Raw genomic sequence first — 21,638 nt, 5'->3', positions numbered from 1 at the left:
ACTCCAAAAGTTCTCCACCGAGCATCAGTCATCTGCTCACATCCAGATACCTGTTCTCACTTCCCACCAGCCCTCTTCCCTTCTGAACCACTATCCTGGGGAGGTGTTAGCCATGATGGTGCTGCAGGCACAGCCCATGCATTGCCACCTGCAGCACTGCCTGTTGTGGCTGGGGGGATTTCAGGGATGCAACCCTCGTTCATGGACCAGTTCACTCCAGGGAGCGCAGCATCCCAGCAGCACCCAGGGAAAACAGCAGCCAGGTAAAGTGAATGCTGCTGGACCCAAAGTGCTTCTACCTCATGACATCAAGAGCAGAAAGGGAGCAGAGCCTATGGCAGAAAAGGGAGATGAAGCAGCAGGAGGAAATGGGAAGAGATGTCCTGAAACTCCTTGGAAATTCAGAGACTTCTGAACTTCCTTTCCCTTGAACTTACAACAAAGAGCCAGCATGCCAATCTTTAGTATAGAACAAAAAAATTATTAAGCTGTGTTTTTAAAACAGCAAAATGCTTTGTTTTGATAGCCTCGAAGTCCTGCAATGTGAATATTAAATGGCCTGTGGGTAAATGTAACACCAGCAGGTGAAAATATGTAAATGGAAACTTTTTTTAGAAAGACACCATGAAGTGAAAATATTGAAATAATCTCTCTTGATTGAACTTGTTACCACATTTCTACCATTTACAGTCTCATGAACACTGTCCATTTTCATTAAGCTTTTCCCTTTCAATTAAATGAGGTATTGCTTGGAAAACCATCCCACAAAACATGCTCCTCAGGCATCTCTAGGACTGACTTCACTATTAAGGCAGGCTGAGAGGTCTGAGGCTCAGCCTGGAGAAGGCTCTCGGAAGACCTTAAAGCCCCTTCTAGTGCTTAAAGGGGCTTAAAGAAAAGAGGGAGAGCAATTTTTTACATGGGCAGATAGTGAGAAGATAAGGGAGAATGGCTTGCCACAGAGAGAGGACAGATTTAGATTGTATGTTCATAAGACATTGTTCCCTGTGAGGGTGGGGAGGCCCTGGCACAGGATGCCCAGAGAACCTGTGGCTGCCCCTGGATCCCTGGAAGTGTTTGGGATCAGGTTTGACAGGGCTTGGAGCAACCTGGGACAGTGGAAGGCAGAATGAGATGATCTTTAGGGTTCCTTCCAACCCAAACTATTCTGTGGCTCTATAATTAGTGGTCCTGCAATTCTGGCTTTGCTCTGAGCACTCCCACCCACACCTTGCTCCCTCCACCACCTTATCTGGGCTCCCTCACCACTATTTTGTCTACTTGCTGTGGAGTTTGGTGTCTTTCCACTGCTCTGCCCTGAGCCTCGAGTCCAGACACACAACACAGCAACAACAAGATCTGCAGAATCATGCTCATCATCCTCAGTGCAGGGATGAAGGCACATTGAGCACTGCTGTGGGCCAAGGCACCAGGGCATTTCAGCTCTTGCAGGGCTGGGATTTCCACCTTGCCCAGAGGACACAAAAGACCATTTGGAAACACATGCTCAGGAGCTGTGCTGTTTCCTTGTGTCTGCTCTGTTTCTCTCACAATTTGTGCCTGATCCCACATTTTCTCCATTTGGTTTTCTCCTCCTTGCAGGCTGGGGAGCACAGGACAGGAATTACTGTTCCTGCTCAGGGCTCATCTGCCTCCTCCAGAGGAAAACACCAGCCAGAGCCTTGGGTTCAGTGCCAGCAGCTCTCCCTGAAATCAGGGGCTCGGGCAGGTCTTGGTTTGGACCAGCCCATGTGGGTATCCCAAGGTGTTGCCATGCTGGAGATGTTCCCCCTGCAGCCTTCACAGCAGTGGGCCAGCAAAAAGCCACTGTCATCCACGGGAGACCCTGAGGTTGTAGCTGAGGTGCTGGGCACTTGGACTTGAATCCAGGTTGCCTGCCCTTAAAATCTTTGGGATCCTGCTGGCAAATGCAGTAAGGATGCAGAGCACACCTTTGTCCCTGTGAAGTGCCTGTGTGGGGTCAGCAGATGGACTTTGCAGAGTCCCTTTGAAAGAACCCAAATCCCTGAAAGTCAGAAACCCTTGTTAGCCCTGGTATTTTAGAAGTGGGAAAAAAAAAAAAAAAAAGTTCCTCGAAGTTGATAAATGATGAATATAAACCTGTGAATCCACTGCAGAGTGCAGAGCCCAGCTCTTCAAGGCACCCTCACAGCTTTATCTCCCTCATCCACAGGCCCAAGCCCATAAATATTTCCTGGTTCTCCTGCTTTGGTTGCCCTTCTCTCAGGCATTCTGGGCATTCCCAAGGATGAGACTGTGGACTCCAGACTGTACAGGGCAGGAATGGCACTTCCTATTATTGTGCCAGCAGGAAAGAAGGTCAGGCAGAGAGCAGCCCTATGTCTGCTGGCCAGCTGATAGTGGCAGCATTTGGTAGTCCTGGGCTCTGTCATGGCCTGGGAAGTGGAAGGGTCTGGGAATGAGTCTGCACCTTTGGGGTGTGTCTGGCTGGGTCCTGGTGCAACACTGGGGCTCCTGTGGTGACCATGGCCTGAAGAAGAATCTGTAGATGGGCCCTGGCACCAGGCAAGCATCAGGCACAGGATGGGGACTCACTGGTCTGTGCAAAATCACCTGGGGCAGGAGGGCAGCATTGGCCCCAGAAGGATTTAATTTACACTTTGCACTGGGATTTTGTACTCTCTGCAGTTTTGGCTGCTCCCTCTTTCTCCCTAGGGTGTGTGACTGTCCCAAAGGCACACAGGGGTTCCTGTTGCCCCCGCAGGAACCCTCAACTCCTTAGAAGCCTTTATCACCCCTTCAGCCCCAACACCCAGAGCTGGCCTGCCTGCCCAGGCTTCTAGAGAGCAGCCACACCTCCTGTCCCCTGCCCCAGCTCCTGTGACAGCCCTTGGAGTGCTCCCCCTCTTAGGGGGTTGTGGTGGCTGTTCTTACCATGGGGGTGCTGCAAGGGGCAGAGGTTGCACATGGGGAGGGATTTGGCCTGAGGGGAGCTGCCTCCAGCACTGCTGCTCGTATTGCTCCAGGCAGCAGCCACGAACTGAGCCTCCAGACCTGCTGCCTCACCCACCTGCAGCTCTGTGGTCTTTGGAATATGCAAATATCAAGAAAAAGGCGTCTTTCCCTCACTCTGCCCGATGCTGGGGCCAGCACTGTTTGACCTGGGAAGGGTCTGCTCAGCTTCAAAGCATCCCTGCCTCCTGCACATCCCTGTCAGGGGTCTGGGTGGCACCTGACTCCAGAGGGCAGCTCAGAGGAGAAGAGTGGGTGATGCAGGGCCCCAGACTCCCAGTGGGATGCTAAATTCCAGGCAGTGTCTCAAAATGTCTCTGCAAGGTGAGAACAGCCCTGAAGGCTCTTGGTGCCATTCTCCTCAAAGGAAACAGAGTGGGGAATGAGAAGCTTTCTGTCTGGGAAGCCTCACGAGATGCTTGGTGATATCTGGGAGCAGCCAGGACCTGCTGCTTTTCCCTGCCCCCAGATCCTGCTGTGACAGCAACAGCCTGAGAGCCTCATCAGCAGTGTCCTGCCCTGGGTCTCTGCTGGTCTCCCAGGACACAGAACAGCACTGCAGGCAGTGCCCTGTGCCTGGCTCCACAGCCAGGTGTGCAGGGGCCTGGGACAAGAGCACAGCAGGCTCTGGTGTTTCTGGGGATGGGGCACAGAGCAGCAGAACTGCCTGAGCCCTCTGTGAGGCTGGGGACACCTGAGACCCCTGGGAAGTGGGGGATGGCTCCTCCAGCTGAGCTTTGAGCCATGGAGCTGCTGGTGTCTGGCAGCCTCCAGGTTTGTGTCCTTCCTCTCTTCCCTGCAGTATCTCCATTCCCCCTCTCCCACGGGCAGTTCCCCCCACTCTGCCCGTGTCCCACACTCTGCTCACAGGAGGTTTGATCAGTCTTCACAAAAAAGGAGGAGTGGGGTGCTCTCTTTAACTATTACTGGAAGGGTGTAGAGAAGCTGGAGCCAACAACTCCTAGGAGCTGTGCAGGGGAAGGATGAGAGGTAATGGGCACAAGATGAACAACAGGAATTTGCAATTTGATGTTTGGAAAAATGGGATAGTGAAAAATGGGAAAAAGGTGAGGGGATCTTAGACATACTCTGAAGATTATCCAGTAGGTTTATCTACTGGAGAAGATCCTGACCAGCCTCACAAGATGGACCTGTCTGAATGTGGATAAGAGACCTCCAGAAGAGTCTTCCTGTTGTTATGATTTTTGGACAGCACAGAAATACAACATGACTCTCGATATGATGGTAAAAATGAGAGCAAACTTTATGCTTCTAAATTCTACTTTTATAGAGTAGTTCAGTACAAAGAACGTGATTGGTTATTAGAGTCTACACCTTTTTATAAACATCTTTTACCAGTAAACATGTTGGAAAAACACTACATGCTGATGGTTTCTCACTTCTCGAGGTTTGTTTGAATTCCTCTTTAAGATTTTCCCAGTCCGGAATGAGAAAGTTGCTCACCTCCCTTTCACACAGACAGTGGCAGAGCCTGAAGCCTAAATTCAGACCAATTGTCTGCACCCATATCTTCCAGCTAGGCTATGTGGGCAATCCTTCCAGTACCTCCCCATGTAGGTGTATTCCAGGCTGGGAATAAGGCACTGCAAGGTGTGTCACATCCCTCTAGACCTGTGCAGGGCATGGGACTGTGTGTGCTCCCTGATGTCCACACATGGCCCTGGCACTACTGCTGTTGCCTTTCCATCCCAAGGTGTCCTCTTCTGAGACAGACTCGCCATTTCTTTCCTGCAAGTGACATTTGGACAGGCCAGCACATCCCTGGGAGGGACGTGGCAGGCACGAGCAACATGGTGACATTTTCTTTTTGGTGAAAGAGGAGCAGACTCGGCAAACTGAGAGCATTACTTCAGCCCCAGCACTGCCACCTGCCCCTATGCAGGGGCTGGTAGCCAGATACACGGGGCTGGTGGGGTCAGGATGCCATCCTAGGGCAGGGGCTGCATGGAGCACCTGCACCTAGCTGGTGACAGCCATGGGGACAGCTGGGGACTGAACTGCACCAGCCCATGCGAAGCAACATTTGCCCTGGGGAGCCTGAGGTGGGGCTGTTCCACCAGGTCACTTGCAGGGTGTGCAGTGGTGCCAGGGATCATAGCTGAGATAATATTTTAAGCACCAGGAAGCTTTTCCCCTTTTCCCACCCTCCTCTGAGCAGTCACCTCTCTGCTGCAGAGGAATCTCCCCCTGTGCAGCTCCACTCTCCTGCACCCCCAGCTTGCTGCTGTCCTTTCCAGGGAGCCTCCAGCAGCTCCAGCCACCTCTGCTGCAGCCCCACATCAGCTTTGACACATGTGGAGAGGCAGAGATGTGACACAGGACTGGCACTGGCACCTCAGCTACAGGGGAAACTTCTCCCATCTCCTCGACCACAGCTGCAGTTTCACCAGCGATGCCTCCACTGAAAACACTTGGCTTTGGGAGGGTGGGATCAGGGTCAAGTTGGGAGAGGTGCAGGGGTGAGCAGGGACAGGATTCCTGCAGGGAGACAGGCGCTGTGGAGGCGCAGCACCGTCGGGACGGGGCACGGACACCAGCTCATTAGTGGTGAGGCAGTGTCTAATCAAGGGTGATTACGAGGATCCTTTATTTTGCTCCGGAGGAAGTGCTGCTCTCCGCAGTGCCAGTGACTTGGTGAGGAGACAGGGCACGGAGCAAAGAAGCTGGAAAGTTTTGCAAGCAGCCGCCTGCCAGCTCCATGTTCCTGCCGCCGTTCCAGGGCTCCCTGTTCAGCCCTCGGAGCTCTCCAAAGCAATCCAGCATTTCTTTACATATTTGAATGTGGAGTTTAAGCCTGTATTTCCATGAAGAACCTAAATCTCTCTCCACCATCCATACTTTCTACAAAATTTATGCTGGTTTGCTTTGACAAGCCAGCCCTGGCTGCACACTTGTACCTGAGCAGGTAACCTCACATAACTTGCTATCAGCAGTGACAGCAGCAGGGAGAAATCCCAGCTCTCCATTCCTCCTCCAGTCATTCCCAGCTCGGCCTGACTTTCTACCCCCTTCGCATCTGTTTGCTCCTCTCACTTCAGGGTTTAACGGAGAAGCACCAAACGGGCTGGTTTTCCTCAAAGAGGGAGGGACGAAAACCGAGGCCCCCTCCAACACCCCCTGGCCGGCCCCGCTCACGGTGCACCCCGAGGGTCCCAGCCGGGCTGGGGAGGGCGGCTCTGGCCGTGCGAAGGGGAGAGCTGTCACCGGAGCCACCGTGAGAACCCGGGGGGAGCGGGGCCGCTGCAGACACGGGGAGAGGAACCGGTGCAGACACGGGGATCCGGGACCGGCACAGACACAGGGATCCCGGACCGGTACGGACACGGGGAGCGGGGCCGGTACAGACACGGAGATCCGGTACAGACACGGGGATCCGGGACCGGTGCAGACACGGGGATCCGGGACCGGTGCAGACACGGGGATCCGGGACCGGTGCAGACACGGGGATCCGAGCTAGTGCAGACACGGGGGGCGGGGCCGTGGCCAAGGGACCGCACCAGCACCATCCCGAAGTGCTGGGTACTCCAGGGCTGCCCCGAAGATGCAGCCCCGGTGAAATCCAGGTCTCTGCCTGCCTGCAGTCACCGGCCGCACCAGCACCAGGCCGGCAGCACCTCCAAGCATCCCCCCGCTGGGGTCCATGCACAGGGATCCGTGTCCCAGGGCTCTGTGTCCCTGCTCCACCCACCGTGGCCAGGGTAAAGGCTGCACTGAGCTCCGGGAACACCGAAATGACCCTGTGTTCATGCGGGCAGCCCTGCAGCTCCCAGCCCAAGGGACAGCTCTGTGGGGATGACCTGCAGCTTCTTCTCTGCAGAACGGCAGCAAAGGGTGCCCCATCCTGTGATACCTCAGGGTGAAGTGGGTGCCTGATGAGGCTGCCCCCTGTCCCCACAGAAGCATCAGTGCTGCAATGTTCTGCGTTCTCCCACATGGTCCTGTGACTTTTCACTCGTGGGCAGCTGGTTCCAAACCAAGCCCCAGGAACCGTCACACCTCATGTACTAAGTGCTTCCCTCTCCCAGGGGAAATACAGCCTGCATTACACGTTTCTCTCATGTTTCATGGTCTCCAGCAAGCATCGTTCTTTCCTGTCTTATTTCTCTCCCAGCTAACCCAGTACAGCTCTGGCCATCCAGCTGGCACAAGATTGCTGCCCAAGCAGCGGGAGGAGCAGAGAAGCCCTCATCACGCTGTGGCAGCTCCCCCCGGCTGTGCAAAGCCCTTCCTGGGGCACCCTCTGGGTGCTTTGCTCTGACAGGTGAGCCCCTGCGTCTCAGCACAATCCAGGGACATCTGAAAACCAACATCATGGTCTGTGTGCCAGTCCCCTCTCAGCAGCGAGCACAGCATGAACATCCCCAGCACTGCCTGAGGCTGCCACAGGTCCCTGGTGACTGCGGTGGGTACACACGGCTTCCCTCGGCAGTGTCCTGGCATTCCAAGCTGGGAATGGCACCATCCTTCCCAGCCTGTCTGCCAGACTGCTCGTGGCTGCAGCGCTGCTCATAAACCCGGGGAGCATCTTCCTCAGGGATAACTTGTCTCCCTGACAGGGATGTTTCCTCTCCCAGTTAAACCCTGGGATTTTTCCACAGTCGTTTGTGGGGATCCTCAATCATCACCAGTGTGATGGCACTGAGACCACCTCTGGGCTAGAAATGAGCGCAGCAGTGTCTGTCAATTAACTCTTTGGGTTATTAACATCAGAAATGGTATGAAAGATAGTCAAGAATTTTGAAATAAAATTAATACATACATAATCACAACACTTACCAACCCCCCAGACCTCTTACAAGGCTTTAATACTCATTTTTAAAAGGCAGCTCGGACACTGCTGGTGGCCAGCACAACCCAAACCCCGCAAAGCTCTGAGTTACTGCAGCTATTGAAATGCTTGACAGAAGGATCCCAGAGCAGTTTGCGCTGATTGCTGTGTGAAAAATACTCCATTATGTGCTCAGACAATCAAAATCGACCCAGCAAGTCAGTTCCCCTGGTCCGCTGCAATCGCGGAGCAGAGCAGAACATCGCAGTGTAAGCAGCGCTCGCAGAGGGGCGCGGGAGGAGGGGAGCTTGGCAGGTCCTGCCCGAAGAGCTGCCTCTTTTTTTTTTTTTTTTTTTTTTTTTTTTTTTTTTTTTTTTTTTTTGTTATTATTTTGCTTGGTTTCTAATTTCCACAGGAAATTTAATTTCGCGAATATGTGGCACAAACTTCCAAGCCGGCGGAAAGCTGCAGCTGCAGAAGGGGTCCGGGGAAAGCAGCGCGAAAGAAGCAGCCGGGCTGTACTTACAGGTACGCGGTGAGAGGGCTCAGGTTGGCAGGGACCTCCGACAGCCCCAGCTCGGAGCAATCCACCGAGAGCACGATGCCGTCCTGCTCGCAGTGGCACTGCGGAGGGCAGGAGGGCGCAGCGCCCGGCTCGGCAGGCAGCGCCCGGCAGCGGGCAGAGCACGCCAGGAGAATGCCCCAGAAGAGGAGGAAGAGGAGCGTGCCCATCCTCGGGCGGCTGCGGGGCTCGGCGGGGCGCGGCGGAGCGGCCCCCGCGCCCGGCGCGCAGCGGGCACGGGATCCCCGGCAGGTCCCGGTGTGCGGAGGATGCGGCCGGGCAAGGGGAGGCATTGCTGAATGATCTTGGTTATTGGGTTTCAAGGGCTGGGCAGGGGCGTGAGACACTTCAATGGGAGGAGTTAAACTTTCTACTCTTTCCCTCTCTCTCTCTCTCTCTCTTAGAGCTGGCAGGAATTTCATTCAAAGGGAAGAAAGGGAAAAAAAAAAAAAACCAACACCAAAAGAAACCTCAACAAATAAAGACCTGTTCATAGCTCCAGGACCCAGGCTTGTTTTGTAACTGTGTTTCTGTGAGATAGCAGGGCAGGGAAGGCAGAGCCGGCTCCAGCAGGGCAGAGGAGTACAAGCAGTGAGGCAGGAGTACCCAGCTGGCACTTCAAGGGCTCCAGACTTCGGGACGCTGAAACACAGCCGCAGATAAAGGACTCTGTGTCTGTGCTGTGACTGTAAAGTCAGGGTGCAGCTGGGGAGAAGGGACCGAGGAGCTCAGGACGAGCTCTTTGCTGGGAGCGACCATGCCCAAGGCTAGCTGTCTGTCTGTCCTGAGCTCCAGCCTTCACTCTCCAGCAGCCCTGTCACTCTCTCCTTGCACGAGGCAGGGGTTGGGGGGAGATGCAGGGGGATGGAGCAGCAGTGTCACAGCAGTGTCACAGTGCCACGCTCCACGGTGGGACAGGGTGCTCCTGATAGTTTTGCCCACACCAAGGGCACATGTGAGCTGTGTTTGCAGGAGCTGCCCAGCACTGATGCCAGGAGCAGGGGGCTGGGTTGCTTCAAGAGCTCTTCCTAACCCCGAGTAAAGTGGCCAAAGCAGAGGAATTGTCCATTGAAAGGGGGTTTGAAGCCATGCCATCTGGACCTGTGCATGGTCTGGCTTAGCAGGGGGCACTGCCCAGCCCAGGGCCTCAGAGTGTCCTGGAACACATGGGGTGTGCATCAGAACAGGATTCTGTATCAAGGAGCTACCGAGTTCTGGGGCAGCAGAAACACCTGCTTAGCAAAGGGTGCTGGACCTGCAAAAGGAGAAGGCTGCAAAGGACAGCTCTGTGTCCTCCAGAATGACAGCCACAGGTCACTGTGATGCCCTCAGATGGGGTGACTGCTGTCAGCCCACGGCAGGGGTTTGAGGGATAGGGGTGAGCCTGGCCCCACAGCTTGAGCCACACCTCACTCTGAACTCTGTACAGAGCCAAGCCAAGCATCTCATCTGTAACAGTGGCAGCAGCTGAACATGGATCTCACACTGCAGACAGACAGCTGGCTGTGGGGCTTTGGATGGATCTGGACTCCTGGTTTGTTCCTCCCTCTGTCTCCCTCACACTCATGAATGGAGTAAGTGAACGAGGCACAGAAAGAAGGTTTGGGTGGTGCAAAATGCCCCCAAAAAGTCACCCCTCCCCCTGTGCCCATGCTATGGCAATGTGCCACGTGGCCAAGGCACAGACTGAAGGATGCTTCCACAGCCCTGCTTCCTCTGAATGGGCCTTTGCTTCTGGCATTAGAGTTTCCTGATTGATATCCCCATTATCACAGGATAAAAGAGGTGGAAGTGTTACCTGGGGTCAGGAAGGTGAACCAGCACAGTGGGAGACTTAAACAGCTCCAGCTCAGGGGGCTGGGGTGCCTTGAGGCCTGTGAGTCAGAGCAGGGGTCTCATCCCCAAAAAAGTGCCCAGGATGGAGTTCAGGGTTTGGGGCTGGTGCACAGACTCGGGCTGAGGGCTCCTGGCTGGGGTGGGTCTGGAACTATTTCTCTTGCAAAGTGCATTCAGATCCCACAGTTTCAGGACTCCCTGTGGTTGCTGCAGCCTTTGGAAAGATCGTCACCGAGTGCAGAGGAGCAAGAGGTTTCAGTCTGGGAGCAGGACCTAGTTTAATTTGAATTAGGCCTCTTCCATCATGACCAGTGCTGGGGATGCCGTTAATTAAACATTTGCAATGTCTTTTGACAGCTCCAAATGTAAAACACTGCTTGGTGGGGAGACAGGGAGCCCTCCTCAGAGGGGTGAGTCCCTGGGGTTCCCCACCATGCTCCCCTCCAGCTCTGACACGGGATGTTAGCAGGGCCTGCAAAGGCTGGACATGCTCTGACTTAAATTTGAAGCCAGGAATTTGAAGTCAGTCTGGAGAAAATGCCAGGCCTGTCACTCCTGGCTGCAGCAGCAGCAGCTCTTGTCTGTGATTCCTGTTCCTCTCCCTCCAGCCTCAGCAGCCAACGCCAACATCACCACCTCCTGACAATTCCTCACTCAGCAGATTGTCCTCAGGAGCCCAGGGCTCTGGCTGATCACACTATTAATACAGCTCTGGCAAAAAATCACACTGAAGAGGTTCCTGTTGAAAACTCATTCAGCTGAAGCAAGGATATTTCCTCAGGAAGGTACTGACTGCAATTTTCACTTTTTTTGGAGCAGCATGTCCTGACATTGGAGAGCTTTTCTCCATGCACCTTACCTTGACTTCTCTGTTTGCTTTTTATTCCAGGGCAGCTGTGGTGGTTCAGAGCCATCTCTTCTTTCTTTGAGATCTTACAACAGCTGCCAACATTCAAAGTGTCACTTAACCCTGGCAAAACCATGCGTGTGGACACCAGCTTGCTCGGATCAGAGAGCTTTGATGCTCCCATGGTAAACCCGGAATTTCTGAAGCAGCCCCTCAGGGGTGGTTTTCGGTGCTGTTTTCAGCCCTCTCTGGCTGAAGGTGCAGCTCGGTGCGGGCCGTGCGGAGGGCAGAGGATGCTCTCGGCAGCTCAGCCGCGTTTCTGTGTTGTCCTCTAGCGGCGGGCTGAGCTGCGCTCTGCCGGGAGAGCCCCGGCTCCTCCCGCTGCTCTCCGGGGATGGAGCCCAGACCCTGGGGCACAAAACACTGCGGGACCCGGCTGGGGGTGAGTCCTGAGCGTGACAGCTTTGAAAAGCCACCAGCATTTCCCAAACTATTGAATCATCTTACGGTGTGGGTGAGGATGCTTCTGTTTTGCTTTCCTGTCGTCTTCTTTCTGCTCGCCTGAGAAATGCCTACAATACACGGAGACAGCACAAGTGTGGAAACTTTCATCAAAGACAGCCAGGAACTGCTAAAACACCTACAGAGAACCAACGCCCCTTTAACAGTCACAAGCCAATTCAACTGCAATTTGATTTTAGAAAATACTGAAAGCATATCTTCAGTACAGTACTAATGCACCCTCAGTTTTATTGTAAACTTATAAGAAAATAACTTTAATTAATAATTACCATTATATTTATTTATAACATTAACTTATGTATATAATTAGAAATAAATATATAATTGTTTTGTATAATATAGAATTAATTTATATAATTATAAACAATAATGTTTATAATATTGATTTATTATTGATTATTTAATTAATAATAAATAATAACTCAAATAATATTAAAATGCTGAATAGTACTGTGTAGTACCACTGGAATTCCTGGATAGTTTTTGTGAATCTGTTAATGGATTGATCCATGCAAAATTTAAAAATATTTTTAAATAATTCTTTTTTTGTCACCTGCCACCTCTCAGTGGCAGATGCTATCCCAGGTGATGTTTCTCCTGCTGTCTCCCCACTAATAGGTCTTCTACAGCTTGCTTAAAAGCAGGAATTGAAACAACAACAACAACAACAACAAAACCTTGGGGAAATTTAGAATAGAACCCAAGCGGAGAACAAGGTCCAGTTCTTGTGAGCTGCAAGCAGAGCCATGGCCTGAGCTGGCCGGGGCTGGTGGGACTGGGCTGCATTCCTCACACAGCACCTGCTGCAAGGGGGGCTGGATTGCAGCCTTGCACCTGAGGAGAGCCAGGACTTGGTGTACCAGCACCGGCCACATCCTCTCTGTGGGCCAGAAACGCGATTCCAAACAGGCTTTGGCCTGGGGATTGTGCCTGGCACGGTTTTCTGGAGTGGTGGCATGCAAAGGCTGGCAGAGTCGCTGTGGGCAGGGCTGCAGCATCGCCCTGCTGGCAGCAGTGAGGGCACTGATATCCCCTCCTCAGAGCCACAGGAGCTCTGTGGGCCCTTGACTCTGGCACTCAGCAGTGCTCCGTCTCCCTGCAGGGTGAGGGGGTGGTGTTGCTCCTCCAAAGGTGATGCCAATGCCCCGGGCACCCAGCTGAAGTCCTTCCCGAGCTGGAAAACTGGCGATGCCAGCTGAACCAAAGTGCTGGAGGCTGTTTGTTCTGTCCTCAGCAGGGCCTGGTGTGGGGCTGCTGGAACAAACCATGAATGTGTCCTGCTGCCCTCTTTTTATTTCCTTCCAGATTTTATATGTATCCATTTTATATGTTTTAGATCAGCCCAGTAGGGTCCCAGTGTGGCTGCTGATGTCCAAGGACAGCCAGTCCATCCTGCAGGCCTGGGTGATGCTGCCTGTGTCCCACTGCCGAGGTTCCAGGAGGGACTGACCTGTGCTGCACTCTGGGGAGGACAGCAGCCATGGAAAGGGGAGCAAGGAGTAGAAAGGGGGATTCAAACAGGCAAGCTCTTGCCCATCTCCTATGTTTTGACCTCTGCACCAGGGCTGATGGAAGAGGGCAGTGGCTGGATGTTACTCATCTGGAGCAGGATAAACATGAACAACATGGCACGGCCCAGAACTCACTGGGCAGCCCAAGCCAGAGGCTTGTTTTGTTTCAGTGTTCTGTTGTCTTTCTCTCCCCCTCTGGCTTTCATGGCTCTTGAGCTGCAGGGCTGGAAAATTATTCATCCAAACCGCAGCTTCCACAACACCCTCTGGAAGCATCTGTGGCTCCAGACTCCACTGCAGCAGTGGGTGGGAGGTCATAAATTCATCATCATCACCAACTTGGCCTCCTGTCAAGCAGGACATGAAGCACGGAGCTGAGGGCTCTGTCAGACACAGTGTGGCTGTCACAGCCAGAGCATACTCACTGGGCAAAACCTGCTGGCCACATTGTGTGACAAATCCCTGTCCTGTGCCTGTCCTGGAGATGAGGAGCTCCCACCACAGCTGCTGGAGAAGCTGTGCTTTAGCTGCAGGTGCTGCAGGTTCACCTTGGCTGCTGGGAACACCTTGCTGCTGTGTTAGCCAGATGTGAGGGCTGAGGGATGGCTTGCTCCTGGACCCTGCAGACAGCACCATGCCTCCCCCACCATGGCTTTAACTTCCTCCCTGCAGCTCTGTGCCACCAGCGATGGGTGACAAGGCATCAGCCCTGGGCCCTGTCCTGTGACTGCTGTCTGGGACACACAGGAGATCCAGGGGCACTTTCCCAAGGGCCTGTGGAAGGTTCCTGGTGCCCTGCCCATCCACAGAGGGGGATGGACAGTGGTGTGCTGTGCTGAGCCCCAGGATGAGAGCTGGTGTGGGACAGGTGCCAGCAGAACTCACCCCACTCCTTGCTTGGTCACTGCCATGGGTGTGGCCCTGGGTGTGGCCAGGTAGGCCCATGTGGATGATGCTCTGCTCCTCTCCATGAAAGCAATTCTGTCCCATTCCTGCCTCTGCCATCAGCTGTGGAGCCAGACCCAGAGCCTCTCCATACAGAACATGGCTCTGACCAAAGCACAAGCTGTGATGACTCTGAGCACCACAGGGTAGTTCTGACTGGGAAAACAGCAGAGAGAGGCTGGGGGGTTCCTGCCACTCCTCCCTGGCAGCTGCCCATTTTGAAGGAGCCAGTCCAGGCTGGGCAGCAGGGACACCCTGGTAGATGCACCTGGGAGCAAGGGAAGACTTGTTCCTGCAGAACCCTGGGCTGCTGAGGGGTGATGCAGAGCCAAGAGGGACAATGCCCACCCATGCAGGGGAGGCAGCACAAGTCCCACACACCGGCTGCCAGGCCCAGGAGAGCAAAACCCCTGGTCAGCCTCCTCCTGTGCCCCTCACAAGGCTCCTGCTAGCCCATGGCACCCTCACTGTCACTGTGACTGGCCCTGCTGTGCAGGTAGGGCACTCCACAGATCTTGAAATCCTCTGAGACAACAAGCATCAGGTGTTTTAACACCATAACCCATGCAGGGACAGACTGCACGCCTTGAGCAAGAGCATGATGCTAAACCTCATCTCTGCACACACCTTGGAGATTACCCATGCTCAGCACACAGGATTCCTGGGCCATGCAAAGCCAGGAGAGCCACAGGCTGTGTCCAGCAGCACCAGCAAGGTGATGCTGGAGTTGGATCCAGGTCTGGTTCACCTCTGCCCTGTGTGAGGGAATGGCAGCAGCCCTTTCCCACACCAGCAGCTCTCTCACTCCTTCCAACACAGGCAGCTCTGCCTTCACAGGCTTTGCAGGTCAGCTGTGCTGAGGGTGAAGCAGTGAGAGGACAAGTGGATGGGACTGAGTCTCCAGTATGAAAGTATCAGCATTTTCAGTGTTCTAGGGGTATGTTAGAGTGGAACTGCAGGTTCTGGCAGAAAGGCTGCTGTCCTGTAGTGCAAGAATTATTTTAAAGGCTGGATGCAGCTGGAGGGTGGAAGCTGGACATCAGGGTTGCTTCCAGTGGAGGTCCAAGGAGATGGGGCTATGTGCATGTGTGAGCAGGACAAATGGCCTTTGAGACTACTCCCTCTTGGGGTAAAACCACCAGCACTGGTGCGATTCTGTGCTGCTGGGCAGGTTTGAACTTCACCAGCCTGTCAGCTCCAGACTGGTCAGACAAATGGCACGCCATTCTTCAGACCAGGTTTGGCTTTGCAGCTTGTTTGCTTGATGCTGACATGCAGAGTGCCCTGGTGTGTCCTCCTGTGGTGGCCCAGACACACATGGCAGGTGTGTGTGCCTGGGGACCTGTGTACAGCCACTGATCCTGGCTATAGGGCTGTGGAAACAAACATTTCCCTGTGGTGACCCTCATCCTGCAGCACCAGTGTGGTTTAGGAGTGACTGGTGACATAAAAGTCATAAAGCCATCAGGCTCCCTGTGAGCAAGGACAAGGGCTGGGCTCCTCCCAAGGCAACACCATAAATCCTTTTGTGCACATGTGCACAACATTTTGTGCACATGAAAAGAGCTTCACAAGCCCTTTTTGTTTGGAAATATTCACTCATCCTGCTGGAGAGCCCCTGGCGTGTTGGCATCTCAGCAGGAACAGCAATGTGACATCCCTGGATTGGTCACTTGTGCAGGCTGAGCAGCGATGACGGGTCACATCACATGGGTGGGTGACCCTGGCACAAAGCTGTAGTGACAGGGAAACATCACCAAACAGCAGCTGGATCCAGGACAACGCAGGTCAGGAGGGGTGAGGGTGGCCATGGGCAACCCAGGATGGTCTGGGCTGTGCTGAAACCAGCAGTGCACACACAGCATGGCCAGTGTGGGAGGAAAACCAGCCCTCTGTGGGGCTAAGGCTCTGCACTGCCTGTGTTCCCCCAGCCCAGGAGTGCTGCAGCTCGGGAATACAGGGAGGCAGGGGGCACTGTGCAGCTCTGCCTGCAGTACAGGAGGTGTCCTGTGTGAAGGGAGACGCTGCTGCCACCCAGCTGTGCCCTGCCTGGGCAGTGGGTGTAGGGCACACCAGGCAGGACACTTGGCTGGGGGCTGCACAGCACTGCTGGTGGTGGGGACAGGTGGGGCAGGATGGGAGCAGGAGGTTGTGTGGGACAGCAACTGCAAGAGAAAGGTGATTTAGGAGTGGGAAAAAAGGATACCCAGTTGCAAAAGAGGCCTCATCCCAGTGCTGGGATGGCTGATGCTGGGGTGCCCTGGGGGCTGCATACTGTTTTGGAAGAGGGAGAAGCTTCTAGTGGAATCACAGGGGCATTAGGATGAGTGGCCAACTCAGTTACCCTGCTGGGGCTCTCTGCTCTTTACAATAGGTCTTAGGAGCTCCCTGTCATACCTGTTAATGTCTCTTCACCCCACTCCAAAGCAGCTGCCACAGGACATGCAGTAGTGGGCAGGAGTGTGGGCCACACTGGGACAGGGTCACTGCTTTGAGACTATAACCCCACCCTGCTTGAAGGGGAGAAGAAGGGTTAACAGGGTGCCAAATACAGTTTTTTTCTACGTGAGGAACACGCTTATGAAACCATCTTTTTTTAACTCTTCCTTCCATCCTGCACTTGCAGCTTGGTGAGCTGAGTTGCTTCTTGTGATTTCAGCTTGTGCATGGCCACCCCTGCTTGCAGAGCAGCCAGGTCCTTGCATGGACAACCCAGTTCCCAGAGCAGCAGGACTGCTCAGGCTGCCAGCTGCTTACCAGCGTGTCACTGGACCAGGTGGCTTTGCCCTGTTCCTTGGTGCAGGGGAGCCAGCAGGTTCACAACTCTGAGCCCAGGCTTCATCTGAAAATGTGTCCTTTCCTCATGAAGCTCTGGGTGGGCTGGATATTCACTGCAGAAGTGTTGCCCCAGGGGAAGGAACAGATGAGAGTGACCAGAAGCTGCTGTGCCAGGGACTGCAGCATCTGGAGGGCACCACGGCTGGGGGCACAGCTCCCCTTTTGGGAACAGCTGCTGTGCTGTGACCTTCCCACCAGCTGGACCCCTCAAAGCCAAGCCCATCTTAAAAGCACATACTTTCCAAGGGCTGTTTATTGTTTGTACCTAAGAACATTCCACCAGCTGAGACGAGCCAGCTCCCACAGTGCTCTGTCCACAGAACATCTGAGACCTCCACACGCCAATGCCCACGGGCACCTGCAGACCACGGTGCTCCACGCCTGGTTTGGGCCTCAGGGGCACCACAGAGCCCCACAGGGTGCAGTGAGAGGGGCTGGAGATCCCTCCAGGCAGCAGGAATCTCAGGAGATGTCCAAAAGAGGAGAGCATCCTGCCCAACCCCTCACGGTGTCTGCACTGGGAGGCTGCAGCAGTGCGTGTCTGTCTGCCCAGGACACCCTGTGTCACAGCTCACACCTCGTGGGGACAGTGCCAGGGAGGTCACTGCTCACTGCAGGGCTCACTCTGTGCCAGGAGTCCCACGGTGCCCTCAGCAGCCCCTGGCTCTGTACAGGACCCTGCAGAGGGGCAAGCAGGAGGGTGCCAGGAAGGGCCAGGTGGTGTCAGGGCTGGTCCTGAGCCACGATGTCCTGGATGCAGCTGTACAGGAGCATGTACTGGTCCTGCAAGAGACAAAGGGGGTCAGAGTCAGATTCTGACAGAGACCTCCAGGTTACAGATTAACCTTGCAGTTTGCTTTTAAAAATCCTAATTAAGGAACAGTGTTTGACAGCAGAGCAGGATTTGCTCTCCCAAGTAGTCCATGAGGGTCCTGTGTCACCACAGTCACCCAGAAAGGAAGGCTCAAGCCTGTTATACCATGTTTGTTTCCCCTTCTTCATCCCCCTGTGATGGGGCTGAGAGGAACCTCCCATCCAAGCTGGAGAGGAACAGTTTCACTGGGCTTTCTCCAGGTGCCCCAGTGGCTTTTGGATGGGCTGTGGTGTTTGCACCCGAAACAAGAGCAAAGAGCAACTCCAGTGATGCTGCAGGGCATGGAGCTGGAGGGCTGGCAGTGACCTAGGGCCATGAGGGAAGACCTCTGGGCCAGGTGTTTCCCTTGGTGCAGTCCCAGTGTACCAGTGCTTACAGCAGATCAGGGCAGATGCTTACAGGCTGACAGAGGTACAGAAAAATATGTGTGGGTTTAGCCCGGCTGCATTGTTTGTCTGTTTTTAATATCACCAAACTGATCCACCAGGTCCAAATGTGGGCTCAGAGGTCCCCAAGTCCCCTGTGCCTTTGATGTGAGGTTCTGCCCAAATGCCAGGCTGCCCCAAAATGACACCAGGCTACAAATCCAGGACTGACTAAGCAAGATGTGAGGAAGGTGAGTGGGGTTGTACTCGGGGCACAGAGCTGGAGGGCAAGGCCAGCTGGCACAGGGTGTGGGCTGGAATCACATGGCAGGGGACAGGGGGGATTGGGACTTGCTGAGGGGCCCCGGGCAGCATTGCCCAGCAGAGCAGCATTGCCCAGCAGAGCAGCAATGCCCAGCAGAGCAGCATTGCCCAGCAGAGCAGCATTGCCCAGTAGAGCAGCATTGCCCAGCAGAACAGCACTGCCCAGCAGAGCAGCAATGCCCGGCAGAGCAGCAATGCCCGGCACAGCAGCATTGCCCAGCACAGCAGCATTGCCCAGCACAGCAGCAATGCCCAGCACAGCAGCAATGCCCAGCAGAGCAGCACTGCCCAGCAGAGCAGCATTGCTCAGCAGAGCAGCAATGCCCAGCAGAGCAGCACTGCTGGTTAATGCACTGCTGAGCCGCGAATAACAAGGAGCCTCCTCCCCGTGGCAGGGCATTCAGCCCCACCGCAGGGCCGGGAATGCCATGGATCACACAAATGCTGAGGCTGCAGGTCACCAGAGCGTGTTTTCAACGAGCCAGGTCTGATTGTGAAATCGGCAGTGACAGCCCGGGGCTGCCTCCAGCCAGGCACACTCAGGGACTGGCCACATGCAAGAGCACATCCTCTGAGACACGCACCCCGCTGGAGCCGGTGGTGCTTAATATCCAACAGTTATCCATGAATATCCAGCAAAGGTTCATCCCCCCAAAATCTGATGCCTCCAGCGCGACAGCAGCTGATGACCCCGCCAGACATCAAGGGGTACTTTAGCGCCCTCAGGGGTGGAGGAGGCTGGAGGGCAGCCCCGCTGCTCTGCGGGAAGCAGCTCCTGTGCTGCCCCCTCCAGTGACGTTTGACGGGCATTGCTGAGCCTTTATGGGCGAGTCGTGTCCCTGCAGGGCTGGGCACAAAGCAGCTCCGAGGTGGGGGCAGTGCACGCCTTGCCCTCCTCTGGCTCCCACCGCGCACATGGTTCACATTAATTAAGAATGTAATTAGCTTCTTGAAGGAGGCTCTGCGGCTGGGAAGCCTTGGAGGGATCTTCCCCAGCTGTGCTGTGCCCTGTGGGGAGTGTTTCCAGGGCTGTGCATGAGCTCATTCAGCAGCTGCTGCAACTGAAGCATGTCCAGAGGTGCCACGAGTGCCCATCAGGGCTGGCATGCCGAGGCTGGGCTGGCATGGGACAGTCCCATCAGACAGTGCCACAGCCCTCAGGGCACTGCTAACGTGGCACTGTGTCTTGTTGTCCCCCTGACAGGCAGCCCCAGCTGCACCACCAGCCTCTGGGTCTGGGGGATGTAGCAGGAAAGGTACTGGCCAAGGGGATACGCAGCAGATTCTGGGTGCCCAGGCTGACAGCCATGCCCAGGGGCCAAGGGTGAGCAGGCAGGTGGTGTAGGGTGACACCAGTGCTCCACTATTCCTAGAGTACAAGGGAAGAGTGCCTTGATTTACTGTGAGCTGACATGAAATTTAACTGATCTTGATTTACTGTGAGCTGACATGAAATTTAACTGATCTTAACTCAGAATGGAGGAGATGGAAAACTCTTCTCTGGGAAAAGCCAGTGCCCTCAGCCCTTGCCAGAGCCACAGGGTGGGGAGGAAGCTTGAAGTAAATCCCTGCTGAGGCTGGACAGGCTCCCAGGCAGCAGGGAGCACCCAGGAGAGGGCAGAGTGCTGCCAGCTCCAGGCAGGTCAGCACAGACTCTGCTCCACCCTGCCCACCACCCCTCCTCCTTGCCACCTACCAGAGTTGGGGTCATGAGGCAGCAGCTTCTGGCCAGCTGGAGGGTCACGCCGTAGATGTCCACGCTTCTCTCAGCTTTCATCTGGTGCAACAGGCAATCCAGGGAGATCAGTGTCCCCATCTGGCTCATGTCACCACTGCAGGGGACAAGGAGGGGTCACTGATGCCAGGCCAGGCTGAGCTGGACCCCTTTGGAAGAGGACACCAGTCCAAGGAGCCGTGTGGGCACTGTGGGACTGTGAGCTCTCTCTGCGTGCAAGGAAGTGAGGGTATCAGTGCTGCTCCCAGCATCCCTGCAGCTCCCTAGGGATGGCCTGGGCACCTCAGCCTGGGAATGCCTGCTCCCCTCATGCTCCCCCCAGCCCAGCCCTGTTTGCCCTGTCTTCTCCCAGACCCTGGCAGAGCACTGTGACCTCCCAGGCTCAGAACTTCCACTGGCTCCCATGGACGGATATCAGCATCCCCCCAGGGCACGGAGGGGAGGCTTTTTGGCCAAGGCTCTGTGCAGCCTGGTGGCTCCCAGCCTGGGAGGCTGCCCATGGGTGCAGGGTGAGCTGGGGTACCTGCAGTGCAGCAGGAGAGGAGCCACTCTCCTCCGGTGGGGCGTGCAGCGTCTGACAGCCACCAGCAGCTCCACCAGGCTCTGCACATCAGGCTGCTTCTTGCTGCTCCACAGCGTGTACAGGAACCTCTGCACCTGCCTCTCCTTTGCTTTCTTCTCCTGTGAGACACAAAGAGCTGACATGGGTATTGGGGAGGGATGGGCGAGTTTGGATGCAGAGGAGCTCCAGTTCTCCCATCCTTAGGCTCTCTGAGGTTTCCCTGAGCTTTCTGCCAGCTTCTGTAAGGCTGTCCAGGCATCTCTGCTGGGGCACTGCCCACCACCCACACTGGGTGTGATGACTCTGGCAACCTGCTCTCCTTCCCCATGGCACCCTGACTTGATTCTGGAGAGGGAACTGAGAACTGTGTAGGCCTTTTCAAAGGGGTCAGACAGACCTATCAGCAAGGGTGGGGGAAGCACCCAGAGCTCTCCCATGTATCTCCTGTGTCCACTCAGTTCTGGACATTGCAATCCAGACTCACTCCTGCATTTGTGGACTGCTGACACTCTGCTCTTGCAGCCTGGAGAAGTCTCACAGACCCTTCAGCCCTGCAGATCCCTACAGACCCACCCCCACCCCAGGAGGTGGGAGCCAGCACAGCCCCATGGACACACACGTGTTTCAGTTTGAGCTGGGCACATCTCCATCCCGAGACAAGCTTCTCTGTGTCACACTGGATGGTCAGAGTCTTTGTGCAGAGAGAGTCTCCTTCCAGGGGCCAGCACACCTCACCTGGGACCTGTGTGCAACAAGAAATTTGGCTTTCTGTTGGTGGTCATTGTCTGTCATATCAGTCACCTTCTTTAGGGTCCGCGGTGGGGCCGGACCAAGAGAACTCCCAGCATCTGTCCCCAGTTCATCCCCCACCTAAAACCTGAGGGAGTTCCAGGAACACCAGCAGGTTCAGCCAGCTCATCTGGGAGCCCAGAGC

General features: G+C 55.0%; 2 protein-coding genes across 3 annotated transcripts in view; both read right to left on the bottom strand.

Moving 5' to 3' along the window:
* Window positions 1-8,707, bottom strand: part of LGR6 (leucine rich repeat containing G protein-coupled receptor 6) — a 154,084-nt gene extending 145,377 nt beyond the window's left edge. The window contains exon 1 of the mRNA XM_063418666.1: window positions 8,310-8,707. Within this exon, the coding sequence (XP_063274736.1) occupies window positions 8,310-8,638 (329 nt within the window). The 5' untranslated portion in view covers window positions 8,639-8,707. The remainder of the gene's footprint in view (window positions 1-8,309) is intronic.
* Window positions 8,708-17,095: 8,388 nt separating this feature from the next.
* Window positions 17,096-21,638, bottom strand: part of LOC134561548 (receptor-type tyrosine-protein phosphatase V-like) — a 38,054-nt gene continuing 33,511 nt past the window's right edge. For both annotated transcript variants that reach the window (XM_063418663.1, XM_063418664.1), the window contains 4 exons: window positions 21,324-21,446; window positions 20,666-20,823; window positions 20,104-20,239; window positions 17,096-17,627 (listed from right to left, as the gene is read on the bottom strand). In XM_063418663.1, the coding sequence (XP_063274733.1) occupies window positions 17,568-17,627; window positions 20,104-20,239; window positions 20,666-20,823; window positions 21,324-21,446 (477 nt within the window). In that variant the 3' untranslated portion in view covers window positions 17,096-17,567. The remainder of the gene's footprint in view (window positions 17,628-20,103; window positions 20,240-20,665; window positions 20,824-21,323; window positions 21,447-21,638) is intronic.

The sequence above is a fragment of the Prinia subflava genome, chromosome 23 (assembly GCF_021018805.1).
Source record: "Prinia subflava isolate CZ2003 ecotype Zambia chromosome 23, Cam_Psub_1.2, whole genome shotgun sequence".
Classification (NCBI taxonomy): Eukaryota; Metazoa; Chordata; class Aves; order Passeriformes; family Cisticolidae; genus Prinia; species Prinia subflava.
Note: the sequence above shows the minus strand (reverse complement) of the source record. Positions and strands in the feature narration are given on the sequence as shown.